Below are 22,635 nucleotides of genomic sequence, written 5' to 3' on the forward strand. Positions count from 1 at the left end.
TCATTTAATATTATTTATCAGGTTATTTTATAATCATTCTTTATCATAATCGTATTCTTACTCGTACGTAGCTTGTTAGATTCGCTTTTGTCTTTCTATTACGTTTCATCAAGTACAGTTCATTAAACAGGTGGAAAGGCATTTCACTGCACAGTGGTACAGTGCATTATTGTGGATGTGACAAATAAAACTTGATACTCGACAACGTGTAGGTGCTAATTATACACTATAACTTCACGTGACGTGTAATATTACGGGAAAGCTAATTAGATTCAATCAAGTTTCTGATATTAATAAATATGCATAAGATTTAGGATTTAGCGAATATATTGTGACACGTGATGACCGAACAGCACCGTATTTCAGCCTTCAACAAGGCTTTGTATATACAGAAATGCAACTGCGCTATATCGTCTTCTGTCGAAAAGGTATAGCTACACCGTTACACTTCATTTTGTTTGCGTCTTCAGAAATTAATCTGGGTACTCAGATTATTATTTCGTTTTCATGTCAATGGCTATCAATTTCCGGTCTTCGAAATGTATACAAAAATGTATCAAATTCTCACACAATACCCGTGGATAAATCTGCAATTTCAATGAGCTTATTTCCCTAAAATGCCGTCAACAGCAATTCCACGGACTGCACAGATACGCTTTATATCGTAATTATTTGTCTTAGATTCAACCCATGTTGTGCGTCAAACTGCACGTCACAGATACATAGGATAGAGTGTTTGAGGGGAAGTGCGCATATATCTCTGCCTTTTAACACCATCAGGTAATTGGAATGCTATATATACTGTCTGGAGGCACAAATAGACTAAGTATTGTAAATAATTTTCTGAGCATTGTAATGAAAGTAAACGCATTTAGCTACATCACGGTATAATTTCCTCAGCCTTTTTTAATGCTTATCAATTCAACCGGCGGTGTGTACTCTGTATGTCTACGTCTAAGGGCTTTTACTCTGAAAACGTATGCATCGTTACATCGAAATACCTAGGTGAATAACATGCTCTTGGCTATGAACACTTTTACACTGCTGCTTATGCGGTTGTAGGCGGCGATCGGCGCATTCTGGTACCCTGTTATTACCATCGTTTTCTTCTTTCAGTCTACAGTTCCTCTGCGCTATTGAAAATCAAGATCTACCCCGTGTAGCGGCGGGGGGGAGGGGGGGACAGCAATACTGATTGGGCCGAATCTCTGGGACATTTTCATTATTTAGAAATGTGACACTGCAGGACAATTTTCGCGGAGACAGAGAGAAAGACCATTCCATCACATTCGCTCGCCGACTCTTTGAATCCAGGCTGAGGTTTTGGCATCGCAGGATCCGCCATGATTTCCTTCTGGAAGGGGGATGGAGCGGCTTGTTGGGGGTTCTGCTGGGTTCTGCTCGGGTTCTGCTGGGTTCTGCTCGGGTTCTGGAGGGCTTGCGCCGCTTGTCCCGCATCTTGCATTTGCAATGCGTCCAGAATCGTATGTCTTGAACAGGATCCTGGGCTTGCGGCTTTCCCTGTTCTCCAGTCAGATATTGACATGGAAAATGTCACCGAAATGTGAGTAAGATCTATCATTATTTTTACACTAGCCTATTTCTACTAGTACTCGTGCAAACCATAGTAATCCAGCTAAACCGAATAATAAATCAAAGATTTACATTAAACAAAGGAATTGAAGTATCGTATGCGAAATAATGATACTGTATAAGGAGGAATATGTCAGTTAATTTTCCCCACAATTTACAACTCTTGCATTTTAATATTGGTGAAGTGTTAACAATTAGTAATTTACACCAGCTGCCCCCTTTTGGGTGCGTAATTCTATTGGGTTATTATCATTTAAGAATAAGCACTCCCATTTTTTGTTATTAAACGATAAAAATATGTTTCATATGAAACAAGCGGGACTCCCGTAGAGGTGGGACAGTGTGCGCAAATGGTAACGTTTCCAAGTGACTATCAAAGAGTGCTAGATGATACGGAATATGCCATAAAACGTCTGTTTGTTACATTTACTGTTTCTCTGTGTAGAGATTTTAATTTCTTGTTAATTAAACTGAATATCAGTACAGAATAATACCCACTCTTGGGAGAAATACGTGTAAATTTGGCCTTTATTTGTTCTTGAACATAGAAAGGAGTTTTAGACTATGATGCATCATAGGCCCATAGACAACTTTTACAGGTGTAACTTGGCTGAAATGCAAAAAATGAAATACTTTATATTGTTGTTCTGTATGTTTCAGGGAAATTGGCTACGAGATAACTGTTAGCATAATGGTCAGATTGTTCCACTGAGGTGCATTTGTCGTTTGATTGCAGTTTATGAAGTTTGTGTATTCTAACAGTTTTACACACTGGCTACAGTCCCACAATGTAAATGGCAAATGGTATTACTTGAAGTGAAATAAATCAGTAATATTTGCAACATGAAAATAGTAAATATTAAACAGTAAATATTTGCAAATTGAACATTATTGTTTCATATTTGAAATGTGTTTATTTTAATAGATTTATTGCAAATCAAAGCAGACTGTCTTCAATCAATGACAATGATCTAAAGTTCTATACAAACCTCAGGAGTCTGTAAGTATCATGCATTTTTTATGGGTTTATTGAGTTTTCGAAATCAGACATCTGCTCACAACAAAATGCGGTAATACTTTACTTGAGGGGCCACAGATAATGTAGCATTAAACTGTTACTTTTGAATTAATCAGCAAGGTACCACTGAGGTACCCTGAGCAAGGTACCACCCCTAAGCACTGCTCCCCGGGCGCTGAATTAGCTGCCCCCTGCAATGTCATGATGTCACATGGGTCAAATCCAGAGGACACATTTCGTTGTCGTGCACTGTGTGCTGTGGTGTGTCAACAATGATCACTGATCATCAAATTCTAAATTCTAACCACAAACTAAATGTTGGGTACATACTGATCTCATGCACGTTCATCATTAATGAATAGTGATGCATCTTTTTTCTCAAGAACTTATATTTGTTACTATATCTGTTACTTCTGTGAACCTTTTTGAATTACCAAAGGAACTATCGAAGTAACAAATAATGAATGAATAACACAAGTGAAATACTGGGTAACACTTTACTTGAGGGGACACAATGTAGTAGTGCTCGCTTAATTAATGCATTAACCATTAACTAAGTGTCAGCTCATCATTAATCAGTTATGACGGTTCATGTATTCCATGCAGGAACTATGTTACTTAATTAACTAATTAGTTAGTAGTTAACTAATATAGTTCCTGAATGAAATACATGAACCATCATGTTTGATTAATGATGAGCAAATATTGGAGCAGTACATAACTAATACTTAGTTACTGGTTAATTAATGCATTAAGCAAGCGTGTACTACTACATAATTTGTGTCCCCTCAGTGATCAAATGTTTCATCTTTAATGAATTGTGAAGTTACTCTATCTATTAATTCTGTAAAACTTCGTGAAATACTGAAGGAGCTACCAAGGACCTACCAGGGAAGTACTGAAGAACAAGTAACGAATTAAACAAGTGAAATACTGATCACATGTTTGTTCCCCTTTATTGAATCATGATGCATCCTTAAGTAGTTACTCAATTTGTGCATAATTTCTACTTCACTAGTAGTTACCGCTAAGTATTTGTGCCCCGTCAATTAAAGTGTAACCAAAAATACAGCTTTGGTCAGTCAAGATGAAATGTATTGAGGTGCAACATGTTATTGCTGGAGCCAAAACGCTGCCTGTTCACCCTGGTTCTTCATAATGTGTATGGGCTTCAGACATGGGTTGAACTAATTATTATTAAAAATGAACCAATTTAGCTTCCTTTTTACGTACTTTAGTAACTGAAAGTCGGCACTATGGCTGTGTGAGTTGAAGGCGCAGGTGTATTTACATGCAAATAATTATGTAAAGGGTGGAGGGTGGGGGGTGGGGGGTCTGGGATATATCCTCACATTAAATAAAATCAGCACATGATGCTACAAAATAGAGTATTTTACTTTTCTCTAACAGAACTGTGACAAAGACAGACCTGACTTCCATTTCCCCAGTGGCCTTTCTGAGTAATGCCAAACTGCAGTATCTGTAAGTTTGTTTATCATTTTTATCATTATTATAACTAATTATTATATTCGCTGATGTCTGTAATTGAAAGTAAGGTCATATATATACATGTTATTAACCATAGCAAGACTAGTAATGTTAACAGTAATGGAAGTACTGCTGGAAGTGACAGTAATAGTCTTGATTATGACTGTGGCAGTGTTGACTGTAACACGAGCAGTATAAATAGCAGAAACCACATCAGTATCTGCAGTGGAATATTCAAGAAGTCAGACAAAATCACCTATATTTATTTGCTATGTCAATGTGAGCTCTAGAGAGTATGAATTAATAACAGCAGTATTAGTATTTTTGTGATAATTGGGGTACAAATGTGTTTAGAATATAGCAGCTGACCAGATTATTATTTTGGTTCATAGGAATCTAAAGGACAACAGATTACCTACGTTGTCATGGAAATCCTTCCAAAACATAAACATTTCTTATCTGTAAGTTCTTTAATTCAATATTTTTCCATTTCATAGGATGCAGACATTTTAATTATACAAAAAATAGTAATTTTCTGCATCATTGCCTTGAATGAAATTGAGATATTTGTACATATATATCAGATGACAACATGCTAAGCTGTGTGGCTCAGTGAGGGCTGCCTTTGCTAACCATAACTCTAACCCCTAATCCAACCCTAACCCTAAACCTAACCCTAACCATGCTAACTTCAGTCTACTGTGCCCAAGGCTGCTGGGTGGAAACCCACTCCAGTGCTCCTGTGGGAACCTCTGGCTCAGACACTTTCTGGGAGAGCAGGCTGAGAGCCAGAGGTTGCGCTGCCTAGAAGAAGGTGTTGGAGAGAAGCCGCTGTCCCAGCTCTCCCCTCCCACATGCGGTACCTTTTTAATACTGCACATGTGTGTGAGACCACAAGAGCCACATTTCAGGAAGAATGTCAAGAAATGACAACAGTTAATAAATTTATCAGGAAAATATCTGAACATTAAATAATAGCATTTAATAACATTTAAGAATGCAAATGTACTTTAAACAAACATCTTATTGATTGTTCTACTTCTTGGCATTAGGCTGAGTACTATAACACAGCATATCTGTATGTTTGTGAGTGCTGTTACTCTACCGCTAACATACCTGTATGTGTGTGAGTGCTGTTCCTCTATCCCCAGGATACCTGAATGTGTGTGAGTGCTGTTTCTCTATCCCCAGGATACCTGTATGTGTGTGAGTGCTGTTCCTCTATCCTCAGCATACCTGTATGTGTGTGAGTGCTGTTCCTCTATCCCCAGGATACCTGTATGTATTTGAGTGCTGTTCCTCTATCCACAGGATACCTGTATGTGTGTGAGTGCTGTTCCTCTATCCCCAGCATACCTGAATGTGTGGGAGTGCTGTTCCTCTATCCCCAGGATACCTGTATGTATGTGAGTGCTGTTCCTCTATCCACAGGATACCTGTATGTGTGTGAGTGCTGTTCCTCTATCCCCAGCATACCTGAATGTGTGGGAGTGCTGTTCCTACCCCCCAGCATACCTGAATGTGTGTGAGTGCTGTTCCTGTGTCCCCAGTATATCTGTATATGTGTGGGAGTGCTGTTACTACCCCCCAGCATACCTGAATGTGTATGAGTGCTGTTACTGTATCCCGAGTATATCTGTATATGTGTGGGAGTGCTGTTATTACCCCCCAGCATACCTGAATGTGTGTGAGTGCTGTTCCTGTGTCCCCAGTATATCTGTATATGTGTGGGAGTGCTGTTACTACCCCCCAGCATACCTGAATGTGTGTGAGTGCTGTTCCCGTGTCCCCAGTATATCTGTATATGTGTGGGAGTGCTGTTCCTACCCCCCAGCATACCTGAATGTGTATGAGTGCTGTTCCCGTATCCCCATTATATCTGTATATGTGTGGGAGTGCTGTTACTACTCTCCAGCATACCTGAATGTGTGTGAGTGCTGTTCCTCTATCCCCAGGATACCTGTATGTGTGTGAGTGCTGTTCCTCTATCCCCAGGATACCTGTATGTGTGTGAGTGCTGTCCCTGTATCCCCAGTATATCTGTATATGTGTGGGAGTGCTGTTCCTACCCCCCAGCATACCTGAATGTGTGTGAGTGCTGTTCCTGTATCCCCAGTATATCTGTATATGTGTGGGAGTGCTGTTCCTACCCCCCAGCAAACCTGAATATGTGTGAGTGCTGTTCCTGTACCCCCAGTATATATGTAGGTGCTGTTACTACCCCCCAGCACACCTGTATTTCTGCGATCATTTGTCATATGTGTTAATGTTCACCACAAAACCTAAACAGAGATAAGTTGTATATGTATTTTCAAGCTGCCTTGAAGGAAATTTATTTTCTGTTTTGTTGCTTGTAGTTCCTCCAAATACTGTGACCAGTCCATCTGTCATCACTGAAATGGAAGGAAGTGAAATTACAGTCACATGTAGTACATCTGGGGTACCCACTCCTCAGCTTAAATGGGACACAAGCAGTATAGCCACTGTACGTCAGGTGAGGTTTGCAGTCTTCCTAGCCGAAATCTAACCCTAACCCTAACCTTAAACATAATTGTATTTCCTGGTTACACTGACAGGGAAATTTTGAATGATACCATTAACTGATATATTTTTGTCTAATTTCGCCAGTACCGTTTATTAGTGGAATACCAGTATGAAAGCTCGATCCGCTGACAGGATTTAATAATGAATTATAAAATTGACGTGGACTGTATAAAACTGCATTGTTGACCAGTAATTTGAGACCTGTTCTGAACAGAGTTGGCATTCGTGACATAAGGGATATCGAACCCCCCCAATAATGAAGAAATATCTAGTGAACTAACAAAATAACTGCTTCATCCTCTATTATTTTGGGGTTGGCAATATAGTCTCTTTGTTTATGAAATTACTTGTTAAGTGCAACTACAAAATTTTTGCATCTTTATTTACCATGAAGGTCACAGTTCCTGTTTTGTTTTGGGAAAGCCCATTTTGCACACATTTTCAAATTTTTCTGTGTGTCAAACTAGAACTAATTCTATTTTTAAACGTTACACCAAAATTGAAGCAGTGCTACATAATTTTAGAAAAGAAAATGACAGTTTTCTTTTGGACACTTAATCCTGTTAGCACAATAACTCAAAAAGTATTTGAAAGAACTTTTTCAGTCTGTTTCCATACTCTGTTGCTACCTATTGCTACTGTTTCAGTTTTGGAGCTCAGGTCTTAGATCTATCAGGTATAGATTTTCAGTTGTAGATAGTAATAATAAGATCCATTAAAGATCAAATAGAGTAAATATACTAGTGACATCGAATGAAGTTGTCCTCTTCACAAGGTTGAGGTCTTGTCTAAGTTACTCTTCTTTTTGCTGTCATTAAGCACTGTTTCTTCAATCTTGGTGCAATCTGTATCAGAATTTGACTTGGTCAAAGTCTTCACCCTTACAACATGTCTGCAAAGGTTGTTAAAGATCTGTGAAATACTTTTTGAGTAGCGGTGTAACACTACACAAAAACACTGTTCGGTACATACCTTGGTTTTGAAGTCACGGTTCGGTATGTTTTTGGTACAGCAGGAGTAAAAGAAACATAAATTGCTTGTTTTTTTCTTTATTAAACAGTGGTTTGAATAAAGTATGACTGTCTTTCTTAAATAAAAAGTCTCTGTCAATACAGCTGCAACATACTAATAAAAAACTAAAATTTACTCAAAAGTTAATCACAATAAATATTCTCTCAAATAAATAACAATAAAATTAATATCCATTACGGTGCACATTCAGAAAATGAATGCTACCTGATCTGTACTGTATTCACATTAGCAGATTTCAGATTCATATTAGAATTGTACAAGACAAATATTGTCTCAAAAAAGCACAACAAAATAAATATCCATTATGGTGCAGCATTTAAAAATACCTGCACTGTACTTGTATTCACATTAACAGCTTCCAGCTTCACATTAGGACGTACTGCACATGCATAGTGGTGCAGCTTCATCCGGCCCTTTCCGAATGTCGCTCGGGGGAAACACACAAACACACAAAGGTTTGCATGTGTTGCATTTGTTCGGTACATATGAGTACTGAACTGAAAGACCCGTACTGAAAATTTTCGGTATGAATACGTGTACTGTTACACTCCTATGTTTGAGTTATTTGGCTAACGGGATCAAATGTTTGAAACTGTGTTTTTTTTTTTGGTATCACTGTGCAGTACTGCTTCAGTTTTGAGGGGATCAGTCTCAGAATTTGACCACGTTTAGCATGTCAGGGTCAGCGCCCGTCGGGCCCCATCCTTCACGTGTCCTCCCCTGTTTGGCCAGCAGGTGTTGCTGGCCATCCTGTTCTCCACCCTGTTTCTTGTCCTTCAAGTCCCTAGTGTGTTTCTCCAGCTCCCCAGACTGCTGCATAGCTCATGGGTTGAGTTAGAAGCTGACCCTTAGTTCTGGGTTCGAGGCTGGCCATTGGCCTGCCTTAGCATTTGTTTATTTTTGGGTTTTATTTTATCCTTAACTTTTGGTTTTTCCTTATATCTTTTATGGTTTATCCTGTCTGTGTCTTGTTTTATGTTTGTGTGTTGTTTGGTTCTTAGTTTGTCATGGTGTTGTTAGCTTTTAGTGTTTCATAATACTTGGTGTTTGTTGGAGTTCTCTTATTCTGTGATTAGTTAATTGTAATCCACCCCACCCGTTTCTAGTCAATCTACGTTCCATTTGATTGGTTGAGTTGATTACAAGTTACACTTGTCCTTTTTATTTCTGACCTCTTGTGGTCCTGCTATTTTTATGTTTTGTTCCCATTGTTGATTTTGTTTTTCCCAATAAACCCCTGTTGTCTCTTAGATCCACAAGGGCACCATCACCTTTTCTCTGCCTGCACAGTGCCGTGCCATAAGAACAACGTATCTGCAAAGTTTGAAAAGGATTTGTAAAATACTTTTAGAGTTACTGTATTCACCAGGTCGGATGTTCTACAGCTGCCCCTTTCATGCTTTCATGCTTTTCATGCTACATAGCGCTGCTCCTTTATTTTTGCAATTTCGTAATATACCTACCAAACCAGAAATAAAATATCTGTTACGATGATGGCGATTGATTATGATAATAATGACAAAGTGTTATATGTATGAAAAAATAAGTATATCAACTCACTGGAGGTATACAGTATATCTTCTCTCAGATATACACCTGTATATCCTCTGAAATGGTATCATGGTTATGTCTTCTCAGGTTGATAGCTATGCACTCAAGGCTGTCCTAACCCTGAAGGGGCTTTCTGTCTCTGACAATGGCAGACGGGTCATCTGCAGCGCTGAGAACACGGCCGGGGGCAGTGAAGCCTCCGTGCTGCTCAACATTCTGTGTGAGCCCAGCATTGTAGCTTTGTATTCATATGATGCACTTGTTTGGTTGATTATGTTTAGCTGTCTTTCTGTAATTCTATGTTTGACGCAGTTGATACTGTAATTATTGGGCTCTGCCTAAAGAAATATGTGATGCTCTTCTGAACATGTGCTCAGTTGCTCCGAGGATCCTGCAGCTCCTGACTCCTGTGCTGGATCACCACTGGTGCATCCCCTTTAGTGTGGCGGGGAATCCCAAGCCAGAGCTGCAGTGGTATCACCAAGGGAAGCTGGTCCCTGACCAAGACTACATCAAGACGCTGATCCACGACTGGACAGAGAGCGAGTATCACGGCTGTTTGCAGCTAGACAATCCTACACATATTAACAATGGGGATTACACTTTGGTGGCTAAGAACCAGTTTGGCCAGGACCAGAAGACAGTGTCAGCACACTTCATGCGCATGCCTGGGATTGATGACGATGGTGAGTATAGAAAGAACTCACATTCTATGTAGGCAAATTTGTGTCTGACATGAATGGGTGTGCACCTTCCATCCCGGTATGAAGACTCTCCACTTTAAGATCCATACTCAAGGTGTATAAATCTGATTTGCTTCCATTTATAATTTATTAGATAACACTTTACTTGACGGGGCACAAAAAATATAATATTACTTATTTATTAATTAACCACAAACTAAGTCTTAGTTACATACTTATCTCAAATTTATCTTTAACAAATTGTGATGCATGTCTTATCTCAAACAGTTACTATATTTGTTACTACATCTGTTAATTATGTAAACCATTATGAACCACTGAAGGAACTACTGAAGGAACAATTAATGAATAACACAAGTGAAATACTGATCTCATATTTGTTCATCGTTAATGAATCATGACACTTCTCAAGTAGCGACTATATTTGTTCATGATTTGTACTTCAGTAATAATGGAGTTATTACTAAGTATTTGTACCCCATTAAGTAACGTGTCACCCTTTATTTTTTATGGTTTATCAGCATGGACTTTTTTCTTGTGCTTACAAAAATTGTACTTTGTAGTAACAAATGTTGATTTTTTTTTCTTTTTATAACAGGTCCTGATTATGAGGGTAAGTATCTTTGTACTGTTTATTAAATAGCATGTTATTCAGGTTTTGATTAAAGCTAAAATTTTGTTTTTGTGACAATCATGTTAAGTTTCAGGATATTGTGAACAAGCTAAAATAAAGCACAAGAGAGTTTCAGTCTGTTGGACATACAAAAACCAAAATATACACAATTTATAGTGTAGAACAGTGTTTCCCAACCAAGTTCTTGGAGACCCTCAGACAGTCAAAATTTTTGCTCCCTCCCAACTCCCAACAGAACTGTACCATGGATTTATTATTATTATTATTATTATTATTATTATTATTATTTATTCAACAGCAATGGTGCCTATATCCTCTCATGTGGATTTGTGTATATGTTCTCTTAAGAAAAACAATGTGTGCCCCCCTCCCACAATACACATCTTCTCATGATGAAAGTTATGTAACAACAAAAGAAGAATGAGATATTTACATTTTCTGTTTAAGTGTTTGGGCTTATGGATTTATATTTATTAAGTAATTCAAACAGCTTCTATATAATATATTTTTTAATGGTATCAAAAACTAATACTAGTGAACAGAAAGTGTTTATATTGTTTAATAACTATCAGGAGTATGTGTATTAGAAGCCAGAAAGATGGATATATTATTGAATAGTTTTGCTTCAGAAATTAATCTTGTAATTCAATTTCATTTTTTAAATATCAGATGACTCGGAACCTACTGACAGTGTGGCTGTAAGTATGTGCATAGTATGTACAGTGTGACTGCATATATATAGACAATTTATACAGTGTGGCTGTAAGTATGTGCATAGTATGTACAGTGTGACTGCATATATATAGACAGTTTATACAGTGTGGCTGTAAGTATGTACATTGTATGTACAGTGTGACTGCATATATATAGACAGTTTATACAGTGTGGCTGTAAGTATGTGCATAGTATGTACAGTGTGACTGCATATATAGAGACAATTTATACAGTGTGGCTGTATGTTGACAGTGTGTGCACTGATTGCATGTACACAGACAGTGTGAACAGTGTGGCTGTGAATATGTAGACAGTGTGTATATTATGACTGTAGCCCATATGTGGACTGTGTGTGCAGTGGGGATGCAAGTATCTAGACAGTGTGCTTCTAGAATTGTTAGAAATAATTCTTCTACACAGACATACAGTTTTTTTCAGTGTGATTGTATTATGTACAGTATATAGACAGTGTATAGTGTAGTTGTAAGTATGTGTACAGTGTGTACAGTGTGACTGCATATATATAGACAGTGTACAGCATGGCTTTAAGTACAGTATGTTGACAGTGTGTACACTGTGACTGCATGTTCTCAGGCAGTGTGTACAGTGTTGTATTATGTTATTTGCATTTTGTGAATTGTTTTTATAGGTGTATGTAGTCGTGGGAGTTGCAGCCGTAGCTTTTACTGGATTCATTCTGTTGTTGGTTCTTCTGAAATTTGGAAGAAACTCAAAATTTGGAATGAAAGGTAAGTCCTGATAAACAGATGGGAATTAAATATTTATTTTATCAGGCTTATCCTGCCACTTACTTGATGGGCCACAGTTGATTTTAGGTGTTTCCTGGTTAATATTGTAGACCTTATGGTTTTGGTTGCTGCAATACAGGGATGGTTGTGCAGAAGGTAGGGCAGTATCTCCGTGTTTGTGTCTGCTGAGGAACATCTCACAGATCTCTTTGGGCTACTCCAGTTTCCTCATGCAATCCAAATGCATGTGAGCTCGATGAATCGATTACTCTATATTTACCAGTAGTGTTTGATTTCCTAAGTGGCCTGCGAAGTGACCAGGGTGTCCAGAGTGTCCCCTGTCTTGTGTCTGCGCCTCTTGGGATCCCTGCAGGCTCAGTGCAGCCCTCTACCAGAGAAGTTGTATGGAAAATTTGTGTGGATGGAGAAGGGATGAAGGACATTCTTCTCACTAAAATCCAAAATGAAAGACCGTTCAAAGTGCTTTGCTGTGCACGTCTGAATGTGTGTGTGTGTCTGTCTCATTGCCTTTCTCTTTTTTCAGCATCATCTTCTGTGATCAGTAATGATGATGACTCTGCCAGCCCCCTTCATCACGTTTCTAATGGCAACACTACTCCGTCAGAGATGGGAAATGACCTGGTCATGATTGGAATGACAAAGATTCCAGTTATTGAGAACCCACAATACTTCAGCGGGTCTAGCAGCTTGCTCCAGTCACACACCTGTGAGTACCAGTGATGCTACAATCTCACCATAGTGAGTATTGCTGATGGGACAGTTATAATCCTGTGAGTATCATTAATACTACTAATGCTGTTGGAGACTGAATCTGGCTTCTCAAACCAGGGTTTTTCATAGCGGCTCTGCCATCCATTTCCAGTGTTCACAGATGGCCCACAGTGATTTCTCCTCTGTCTATGGAGTGAACACTGTTCTTTTCCTGTTCCACAGTCGTTAAGCACATCAAACGACACAACATCGTACTGAAGAGGGAGCTGGGAGAGGGGGCATTTGGCAAGGTCTTCCTGGCAGAATGTTACAGCTTGTCTCGCGATCAGGAGAAAATGCTGGTGGCTGTTAAGGTACGCGGCCATTGAAGCTTCACTGTGCTTGATGCCTTACAGCCTATGGGCAGGGGAAAGCCAGCACAGTGCTGGCAAATGTAGGCCGACTTCGGCTGAATGAGTCGTTAGCCTCCTGTGAGTCTTCATGTGGACAAAAGGACAGAATAGCGATTTTATTTGTAAACAGCCCAGCGAGGACTGCCTGTACGACCTAATGCTTTCTGAGCTGTCCTGTCTATGGTGTCAGTGAATACTGCCTGTGCAAGCCAATCCTTTGTAAACTGTCCTGCAGATGCTGAAAGAAGCCAGTGAAGACTGTCGGGCAGACTTTCGGCGGGAAGCAGAGCTTCTGACTAACCTTCAGCATGAACACATCGTGACTTTCTATGGTGTCTGTGTGGAAGGTGACCCTCTCATCATGGTGTTTGAGTATATGAGACATGGGGATCTCAACAGGTTCCTCAGGTTTGTTTACCTGTATATGTACTTATAAACGTGTGTTTAGTGGTATGTCTGCATGCGGTATTGTTTATATCGTGGGTATATAATACCATACCAGTGCATACATTGCCGTAATGCATATACCCTGTTCCAGGGCACATGGTCCTGATGCAGGCCTGATGGCAGATGGACGGCAGGTGGCGCAGGCTGAGCTCAGCCCCTCCCAGATGCTGCACATTGCCCAGCAGATTGCTGCAGGGATGGTGTACTTGGCTTCACAGCACTTTGTGCATCGCGACCTGGCTACACGCAACTGCTTGGTAGGGGAGAACCTTCTCGTGAAGATTGGAGACTTTGGGATGTCCCGGGATGTGTACAGCACTGATTACTATAGGGTGAGCACTAATTGTGATCTAATGAGATTTAGATAAGTGCATCTTTACCAATCAGGTTATCGTGTAAGGTTTTACTAAACGACTGTTGGTTCCTGTAGACTGCACAAATACTATGTTGAACAGTGCATTAAACACGTGCGATTTACATCACAAGCATTGAGTAGCTTGACCCAGTTTGTAGCAGGGTTTACATTTGTTTTATTGCCAATCAACACAGAACAGAGGTGGATAGTTCAGGTCCAGAAAGTAAAAATCCGGATCAAGATTTTGTTTCAGCCAACAAGTTGAGTTTAAAGAGTCACAGTCACAGAGTACTCAGCTGGTTGGTTGAAACAAAATCTTGGTCTGGATTTTTATTTTCCGCATCTGAACTATCCACCGCTGCACAAAAGTAATATTTTCTGCTGGCCACAGCAACAAAATCCAAGTGATTAAATAGGAACAGAACGAGTTAAGACAGGGATGGGGGACCTGATCCATGGAGGGCCGCTGCGGGTTTTCGGAATGACCTCTCAGTCAGCCAATAACAGAGCGTCCCCAGGACTGGAGCTGAGAACCACTGCTTTATTACTGGCTGACTGAGAGGTCGTCCCAAAAAGCTGCACCCACACTGACCCTCCATGGATCAGGTTCGCCGCCCCTGAGAGGCAGACTAGGCTGCATCTCTGCAGGAGTGATGATGTCTGTGGGAGCTTTTTGCAGGTAGCTGTAAATGTATATAATCTGAAGCTGTGTTCCTGCGCCAGGTGGGAGGCCACACCATGCTCCCCATACGCTGGATGCCCCCAGAGAGCATCATGTACAGAAGGTTCACCACCGAGAGTGACGTGTGGAGTCTGGGCGTCGTTCTCTGGGAGATCTTCACCTATGGCAAGCAGCCCTGGTACCAGCTGTCTAACAATGAGGTCTGTGACAAATCTATTCATCCTTTCCCTCCTAAGCCTTTTCTGTAGGGCATGCAGAGAACATTTCAAGTAAAAAAAACTACCACAGTTGGAAAATGCATAGCAAGTTAAATTGAGATTTATCCTTGCAGATCCCTGTCAACCAGGGATCTCATTATTAGTTCCATGAGATTTTACCACAGTTGAACTAAAAGGGTGGAATAACTTAAAGGTTTTTAGTCAAGAGAGTACAGTCAGTTCAAAAAGGTATATAAGACCTTTTTTGAGTGATTTCTGATTGTGGTGTGGTTGAGAGTTCCAGAACTTGCAGCTTGTGTTCAGTCATGTTGTCGCTGAAGCAGAAATATTACTGAGGGTTATTGCAGCACTGGGTGACTAAGAGATATACAGGTGATATACAGAGACATACTAAGAGATATACAGGTGGGTAGCCATCCAACCTGATGCAGAATTCTAGGCAACTCAGGAAGTTCAGGCAGTGTGCTGCAAAAAAACCTTCTACAGCACTACTGTGGGATATGTGCTTTGTGGGAGTGTCACTGCCTGGTGTGGCAGCTGCGGCACCGAGGACCACAGAGGATAATCACCAGGATAGAACTGCCCACCCTGCAGGGCATCTGCATCCAGTGACGTAGGTCCAGGACATTAAGTATTATCAGAGACGTCCTCCACCCATGCCAGTCAGGTAGGTGCCTCCAGAGCCTTAGGATCAGGGCTGAGAGCCTGAGGAGAAGCTTCTACCCCCAGGCCAAAAGGATCATTAACACCAGCAATTAAAATAAATTAAAGCAGCAACCTGCACTTTAAGTATTTTTCTCAAATACTGTCTTATAACATTTAATCTGTACTTTTTATATACTTTAGTAACACTTTACTTGAAGGGACACAAATCATGCAGTACGCTATTGCATAAGTATTAATTAACCACAAACTAAGTCTTAGTTACATACTGCTTTCATGTTTGCTCATCATTAATGAATTGTGATGGATCTTTTATCTAGCTACTATATTTGTTCATGATTTGTACTTCAGTAGTAACTCAGTTACTGCTAACTATTTGCTCCGCCTTACTTATTGCACAGCCCGGGGGTAGCAGCAATTTTAGTTCACTGCTGCTGTACCGGTGCATTCATGCATGTAACAAATTATAAATCTTAAATCTTGAAAATACACAAAGACGTCCTGCAGCAGGTAAAGCAGCATGGTTTAAAGCAAAGTAGACAATAATAGGCTTGGGCGGTATCTAATGTTTCTTACCGTCATGCCATTCAGACATTATACCACGGTATTACCTTATACCACCCAAGCCCTGACAAAAGGACAAGGGGACACCCCCCCCCCCCTTATTGACCAGTACATAGTGACCCTTCAAACCAGAAGTCCAGTGGCAACGCTTTTTTCCACTTTATGTATTCTAGGAGTTACAATTACATTTGCATTTCGTGATCTGAGAGTGGATTTCAGATTCTAACCAGAAATGAAAATGTTTAAATCTATCCTAAACAGGAACCGAATGAAGAGGCATGACAATAGCTGTAATATGATCAGATATTTCAATTGTGCTAACAATGCTTGCTTCCATATTTTATGGTGCATGAAGGGTGCAGTTTATAACTGCTGAGGATATGGCCTTCCAGAATGTTCCTGTGATAATGAGCAATGCAAGCATACATTCATTTGTATCTTAAATAATTAAAAATCAATTGTATTTTAGGGTTAGGAGGTAGAATTAGGTTTGAAACATTGGAAAAACAGCTGATGTCCACTGAAATATAAAACCAAATATAAAAGGGCAAATTTTGGGCTGATTTAACTTCAAACACTCCAAGTTAACCACAGAAAACGACATATATTCTATTTTATGGTTTGATAGGTAGTTTTTATGGGCTCACGGATAAAAACTAATTTAAATTAATTTTTAAATTGTCCCAAGCAAGAGGGTAAGAGAAATGAGAATCCCAGTGCTAGCAGTAATCTCTGCGGGACACCCAAGAGGAAAGAGAGAATTACGATCCCAGTGCTAGCAGTAATCTCTGCGGGACACCCAATAGGAAAGGGAGAATTACGATCCCAGTGCTAGCAGTAATCTCTGCGGGACACCCAATAGGAAAGGGAGAATTACGATCCCAGTGCTAGCAGTAATCTCTGCGGGACACCCAATAGGAAAGGGAGAATTACGATCCCAGTGCTAGCAGTAATCTCTGCGGGACACCCAATAGGAAAGGGAGAATTACGATCCCAGTGCTAGCAGTAATCTCTGCGGGACACCCAATAGGAAAGGGAGAATTACGATCCCAGTGCTAGCAGTAATCTCTGCGGGACACCCAAGAGGAAAGGGAGAATTACGATCCCAGTGCTAGCAGTAATCTCTGCGGGACACCCAATAGGAAAGAGAGAATTACGATCCCAGTGCTTACAGTAATCTCTGCGGGACACCCAAGAGGAAAGAGAGAATTACGATCCCAGTGCTAGCAGTAATCTCTGCGGGACACCCAAGAGGAAAGAGAGAATTACGATCCCAGTGCTAGCAGTAATCTCTGCGGGACACCCAATAGGAAAGGGAGAATTACGATCCCAGTGCTAGCAGTAATCTCTGCGGGACACCCAATAGGAAAGAGAGAATTACGATCCCAGTGCTTACAGTAATCTCTGCGGGACACCCAATAGGAAAGGGAGAATTACGATCCCAGTGCTAGCAGTAATCTCTGCGGGACACCCAAGAGGAAAGACAGAATTACGATCCCAGTGCTAGCAGTAATCTCTGCGGGACACCCAATAGGAAAGGGAGAATTACGATCGAGTGCTAGCAGTAATCTCTGCGGGACACCCAATAGGAAAGGGAGAATTACGATCCCAGTGCTAGCAGTAATCTCTGCGGGACACCCAATAGGAAAGGGAGAATTACGATCCCAGTGCTAGCAGTAATCTCTGCGGGACACCCAATAGGAAAGGGAGAATTACGATCCCAGTGCTAGCCGTAATCTCTGCGGGACACCCAAGAGGAAAGAGAGAATTACGATCCCAGTGCTAGCAGTAATCTCTGCGCGACACCCAATAGGAAAGGGAGAATTACGATCCCTGTGCTAGCAGTAATCTCTGCGGGACACCCAATAGGAAAGGGAGAATTACGATCCCAGTGCTAGCCGTAATCTCTGCGGGACACCCAAGAGGAAAGAGAGAATTACGATCCCAGTGCTTACAGTAATCTCTGCGGGACACCCAATAGGAAAGGGAAAGTCTAAATGAAAAGATGATATGCTAAATAAAATTTGACTGTTTGAATAATAATAAATTTGTCTGTCTTAAACCAGGGGTGGCCGGTCTTATCCAGAAAGCACCATTGTGCACGCTGATCATAGCTGCACCTCCCTAATTAGATTAGTAGACGACTGATTAATGAAAGAGTCCTCACACCTGGATTTGAACAGCTGACCTAAAGATTATCCCAAAAACCTGCACACACAATGGTCCTTTGTGCATAAGATTGGCCAACCTTGTCTTAAACATTTTCTAGATGTTTGTCTGAGTGATGGTCGGCTGATTAGTACATATTATATCCAGTAAGATATCCTGCAGGTTTTTGGGTTGAAGTTGTCTTATTTTTATACTGTATTATCTTTTTGCTGAAGGTTTTTCTAGGATCCTTACAGGATAGAAAACATACTGTGATCTTGAGATATATCAGTCCTGAATCCTGTAATGACTAAAGTATAACTAGAAAGTTTTTTTAACAAATTATAAACAAAATTCCTTTTATTCACTTTTATTAATAACAAGAATCACTTTTCTGTCCCCTTGCATTAGGTATCATTGAACTACCCAATTAAAAGCCCAGGCTTTGACTGTCAGAAACTGTTGTTTTTGTCCATGTATGGGGTCTAAGCACCTAAAAAGGACTGGTACTTCATAACCTGTGACTTCTCTTTCCCATCTAAAGCAGGGTTTCCCAACCCTGACCCCAGGGACCCCCAGGTAGTCCCTGTTCTTGCTCCGACCCAACTCCCTGCCAGACAGTCCACATTTTTGCTTCTTAGGAGGGAGCAAAAACGTGGACTGGAGGTCCCCAAGGACCGGGTTGGGAAACACTGATCTAAAGCTTTTGCTCTCTCCTTACAGGTGATTGAATGCATCACACAAGGCCGGGTTCTCCAGCGACCTCGCACCTGCTCCAAGGAGGTTTACGACCTGATGCTAGGCTGCTGGCAGCGAGAACCACACCTTAGGATTAACATCAAGGAGATTCACAACTCACTGCTTAACTTGGCAAAAACCTCACCTGTCTACCTGGACATCCTGGGCTGAGACACTGGGACACCTTGTGTGATGGTGAAAGGCTGTTTGTGTGGGAGAAAGATGTTTGCATGTGTTCAGGATGTATGTGTTTGTGTTTGTTCATCTAATTCCTGCTTCTGCCTATTGAGATATACAAAATATTTTCTAATGGGAAAAAACAAACAATCAATTTAAAAATCAATTTCGTTCCCAAAGCACAGTGGAAGTACACATACACTTTTGACTGAAAAAAGTCAAACAAAAGAACTATAAAATATTTCTGTGATTGTTTATTTTACCTGAAAATATAATGGAAAATAATTTAATAACCCAGAACCAGTAGTATTTTGAGTGCAAAAGCGACACACCCATAAAATCTATGTACAGCATCATGGTTCATGATTCATGCTAAGGATATGGAAATGTCATTGTACAGTGTTGTAGGCTGAAAAAATTGTCTTGAGTAAAAATCTGTTATTTAGATAACAGCAATTTAATTAAAATATTTATTACATATATATGAAGTAAGAAATTTCTCCACGAGAAAAATCTTGTGAACTGATTAATCTCAGTATCCACCAGCTCCATCTGTAACATATAAATTGATTTAAAATGATATTTTAGGTATTTTCAGTGTGCATTTCTCCAATGAAGGCAGGAATGACTACTGGATATTTACCATTTCTTTTTTTCTAGATTATTGGTTCTGTACTCTGATTTGTGCAATAAGGATATTAAAAATAATGAAGGAGAAGCAGCCACATTGATAGTATCTTTCTGTTGGTGGGATTATGTGCAGACCCTCAGGACAATAATATGTCATTCACACCCAGGAATTTTCTCTAAGCAATGAGTAGATCTTTCATTTGCTATAGCACAATTATCTCCCAAATAAGCATTTGTTAGATGGAGGCTTTGTGTAAATATGAAACTATTTTCAGTATTACTCTATAGCATCTCATATTGTATTTACTGCAAATACATAGTAAGAAGGCTTTACTGAGATTGAATTGTGTCTTTTTTTAGCAGATTGAGCAGTAGTTTACACCTAACACAGGATTGTATGCTACAACAGTAGCTAGCCATGCAGCACTGTACTTTAAAAGCTGTTTATACTACTGATGGAATAGTAACACAGCTAAATCCAGTCATCCCCCCCAAAAAGGGTCTGATCAGTGAGTACCTTATCCCAGTGTTTCCCAATCTGGTTCTTGGAGATCCCCAGATGAGCTGAGGAGCAAAAATGTGGACTGTCTGGCAGGGAGCTCGGAGGAAGCAGAAATATGGACTGTCTGGCAGGGAGCTCGGAGGAAGCAGAAATATGGACTGTCTGGCAGGGAGCTCGGAGGAAGCAAAAATGTGAACTGTCTGGCAGGGAGCTCGGAGGAAGCAAAAATGTGGACTGTCTGGCAGGGAGCTCGGAGGAAGCAGAAATGTGGACTGTCTGGCAGGGAGCTCGGAGGAAGCAAAAATGTGGACTGTCTGGCAGGGAGCTCGGAGGAAGCAGAAATGTGGACTGTCTGGCAGGGAGCTCGGAGGAAGCAAAAAAGTGGAGTCTGGTGATTCCCAAGGAGCAGCTTGAGAATCACTGCCTTATCCTACTGCCTTTATCGCTGACAAAAGCCCTGTTTGAAAAACACCTGGAAGGTTAAAAATGATATAACCTACAAAGCTGTTTTATGTTTGAATACTTTCTGTCTGGTTTTTAGTTTATGTATTCATTTATTTAATTTTTGTAATATACTTTATATATTAATATAATCTTATTTTTGACCATCATTTGTACAGAAAACAGCCTACTGGCCCTTTTATTTTATCGTATTTTTATGTCTTTTTAACTTTGTAAAAGACTGGTTTTTGTGAAAAACTGTATAAAATGTAGTAGTAGTTGTAGTAGTCACAGTCACTCTGAAGTGTAATACCATATTACTATAATAATACATCACTGTATTGTATAGTAGCCTATACAAGTAATACAACAGCATACAACTTTACAGTGCAGATGTGTACTCTTCTGCACCATTCAGTATTAATGCAGGAGTCACACTACTTTACAGCTGAGTATTAAAAGCAGTGGAGTGTACAATGTTATGCTGTTGAGTCTTAATGCAGCATATTTGGTGATTTACCATTAATACTGCATGTCATCATCTTTGCACACTGACAGCCAACTTGCAAATCAGATGTCAACGCGGCATTAATTTCAAATGCTACATGTTACAAGAAAAGTTGTCTTTACAGGATACATCCAGTTAGCATTGCTTGCTAAGCCTAATTTTGATAATTGTGACTATGCGGGATGAAATAATGTTCTTTGCACTGATGAAAATAAGGTTTTGTTAACATTTTGAATAAAAACTGTGAATACATAAACAGAACACTTCTTATGAATGTAACTATACAATGGTATTAACCTGAATGTATGTGAACCTTGGATTTCCTATGTTTGTTTTTCAGTCGGGGTCTTACAGTGTGTCTTTGTGCTGTGTGACAGGCTTTGCTACAGGTTAGCCCAGAATTTCTGTGCATCACGAATGATGCTTATCTAAATAAAAAACTAAAATCTCTTACAATACAGTACATTTCAATAAATGTGTTGTCTTTCAATGTGCTGTAAATGTACTGTATTCTGTGTGCGCCCTCGGATGCAGAAATCCATCAAGACAAATCAATGGTTTGTGCTTGTTTGGTTTTCATTGTGATTTAAAGCAGTAAATGTCTTTGATAAACAGTGGAATCTGTGAACATACATATCCATGGCACTTTTTTTGTTCATGGTATACAATGAACTACCAAAATAAAAGGAAAACTTATGAAGGACAGAAAGCATATTGAAAACAGCTTATTCCACACAGTTGAGCCTTATCAGTTAATGAAGCAGTGAATCCCATTATGATTATGGCCATGGTCAAAAATATTTGGTAAATATTGCACAACATGAAGATATTTCAACAGGAATACTGACATTGCTGTTGCAATGGACTCTAAGAGACACATCCACAGCTACAGCCAAACATGGCTGACTGTCTTCGACCACAATATGCAGACATTATATGCCAGTGTTGCAGTGCATAAAATGAACTTTGTGTACAAATTCACATATATTATTAGCAGTGATTTTCTGATGAAGAATGCAATGTCTATAGCGCTGAATCCCCTCGATTCAGACATGGGGGGGAGGCTTTTGCTTGAACAATTGAAAGTGCCCACCCTTTTGAGGTCCAGAGTTTTTTGTATCACCTGTGACGACACAAAATTTATTTGGGGGTGGCAACCCCCCAGTCGAGCACCTGGCACTGGAGGGGTCTGCACACTGCATCTGCTCACTCTGATCTTCCTGCCCCGGGTGAAGCCTCACCACTCTATAGAAGGAAAAGTAAAACGGCTAAACGTTATTTATTAATAGCTCATTTTCTATTCCCTATCTCCCTCCTTTATTTATTGTGTATTTTTATCTTGACGCTATGTTTAGATTGTATGCTTGTAAGCAAATACCTTATCCTTCTGTACATGGTGAAGAAAAGGATT

The 22,635-nt window shown here is 40.0% G+C and overlaps 1 protein-coding gene across 1 annotated transcript; it reads left to right on the top strand.

The window, feature by feature from the left end:
* Positions 1–159: 159 nt before the first annotated feature.
* On the top strand, positions 160–21,714 carry LOC111851431 (BDNF/NT-3 growth factors receptor-like). Its single transcript, XM_072714021.1, has 17 exons — positions 160–1,564; positions 2,519–2,593; positions 4,022–4,093; positions 4,492–4,560; positions 4,810–4,958; positions 6,457–6,593; positions 9,314–9,446; positions 9,604–9,912; positions 10,529–10,543; positions 11,234–11,262; positions 11,928–12,027; positions 12,572–12,754; positions 12,982–13,112; positions 13,387–13,559; positions 13,690–13,930; positions 14,677–14,835; positions 18,952–21,714. The coding sequence occupies exons 1-17, from the start codon at positions 1,344–1,346 to the stop codon at positions 19,135–19,137; spliced, it is 2,382 nt and encodes a 793-aa protein (XP_072570122.1). The 5' UTR covers positions 160–1,343; the 3' UTR covers positions 19,138–21,714.
* The last annotated feature ends 921 nt before the right edge of the window (positions 21,715–22,635 follow it).

The sequence above is a fragment of the Paramormyrops kingsleyae genome, chromosome 7, assembly GCF_048594095.1.
Source record: "Paramormyrops kingsleyae isolate MSU_618 chromosome 7, PKINGS_0.4, whole genome shotgun sequence".
Taxonomy (NCBI): domain Eukaryota; kingdom Metazoa; phylum Chordata; class Actinopteri; order Osteoglossiformes; family Mormyridae; genus Paramormyrops; species Paramormyrops kingsleyae.

Bases quoted from the DNA above. Each gene is read 5' to 3' on its own strand.
- LOC111851431 (XM_072714021.1), top strand. From the start codon at position 1,344: ATGATTTCCTTCTGGAAGGGGGATGGAGCGGCTTGTTGGGGGTTCTGC. The intron at 13,560-13,689 runs GTTTGTTTACCT...ACCCTGTTCCAG, and splicing joins GATCTCAACAGGTTCCTCAG to GGCACATGGTCCTGATGCAG. The intron at 14,836-18,951 runs GTCTGTGACAAA...CTCTCCTTACAG, and splicing joins ACCAGCTGTCTAACAATGAG to GTGATTGAATGCATCACACA.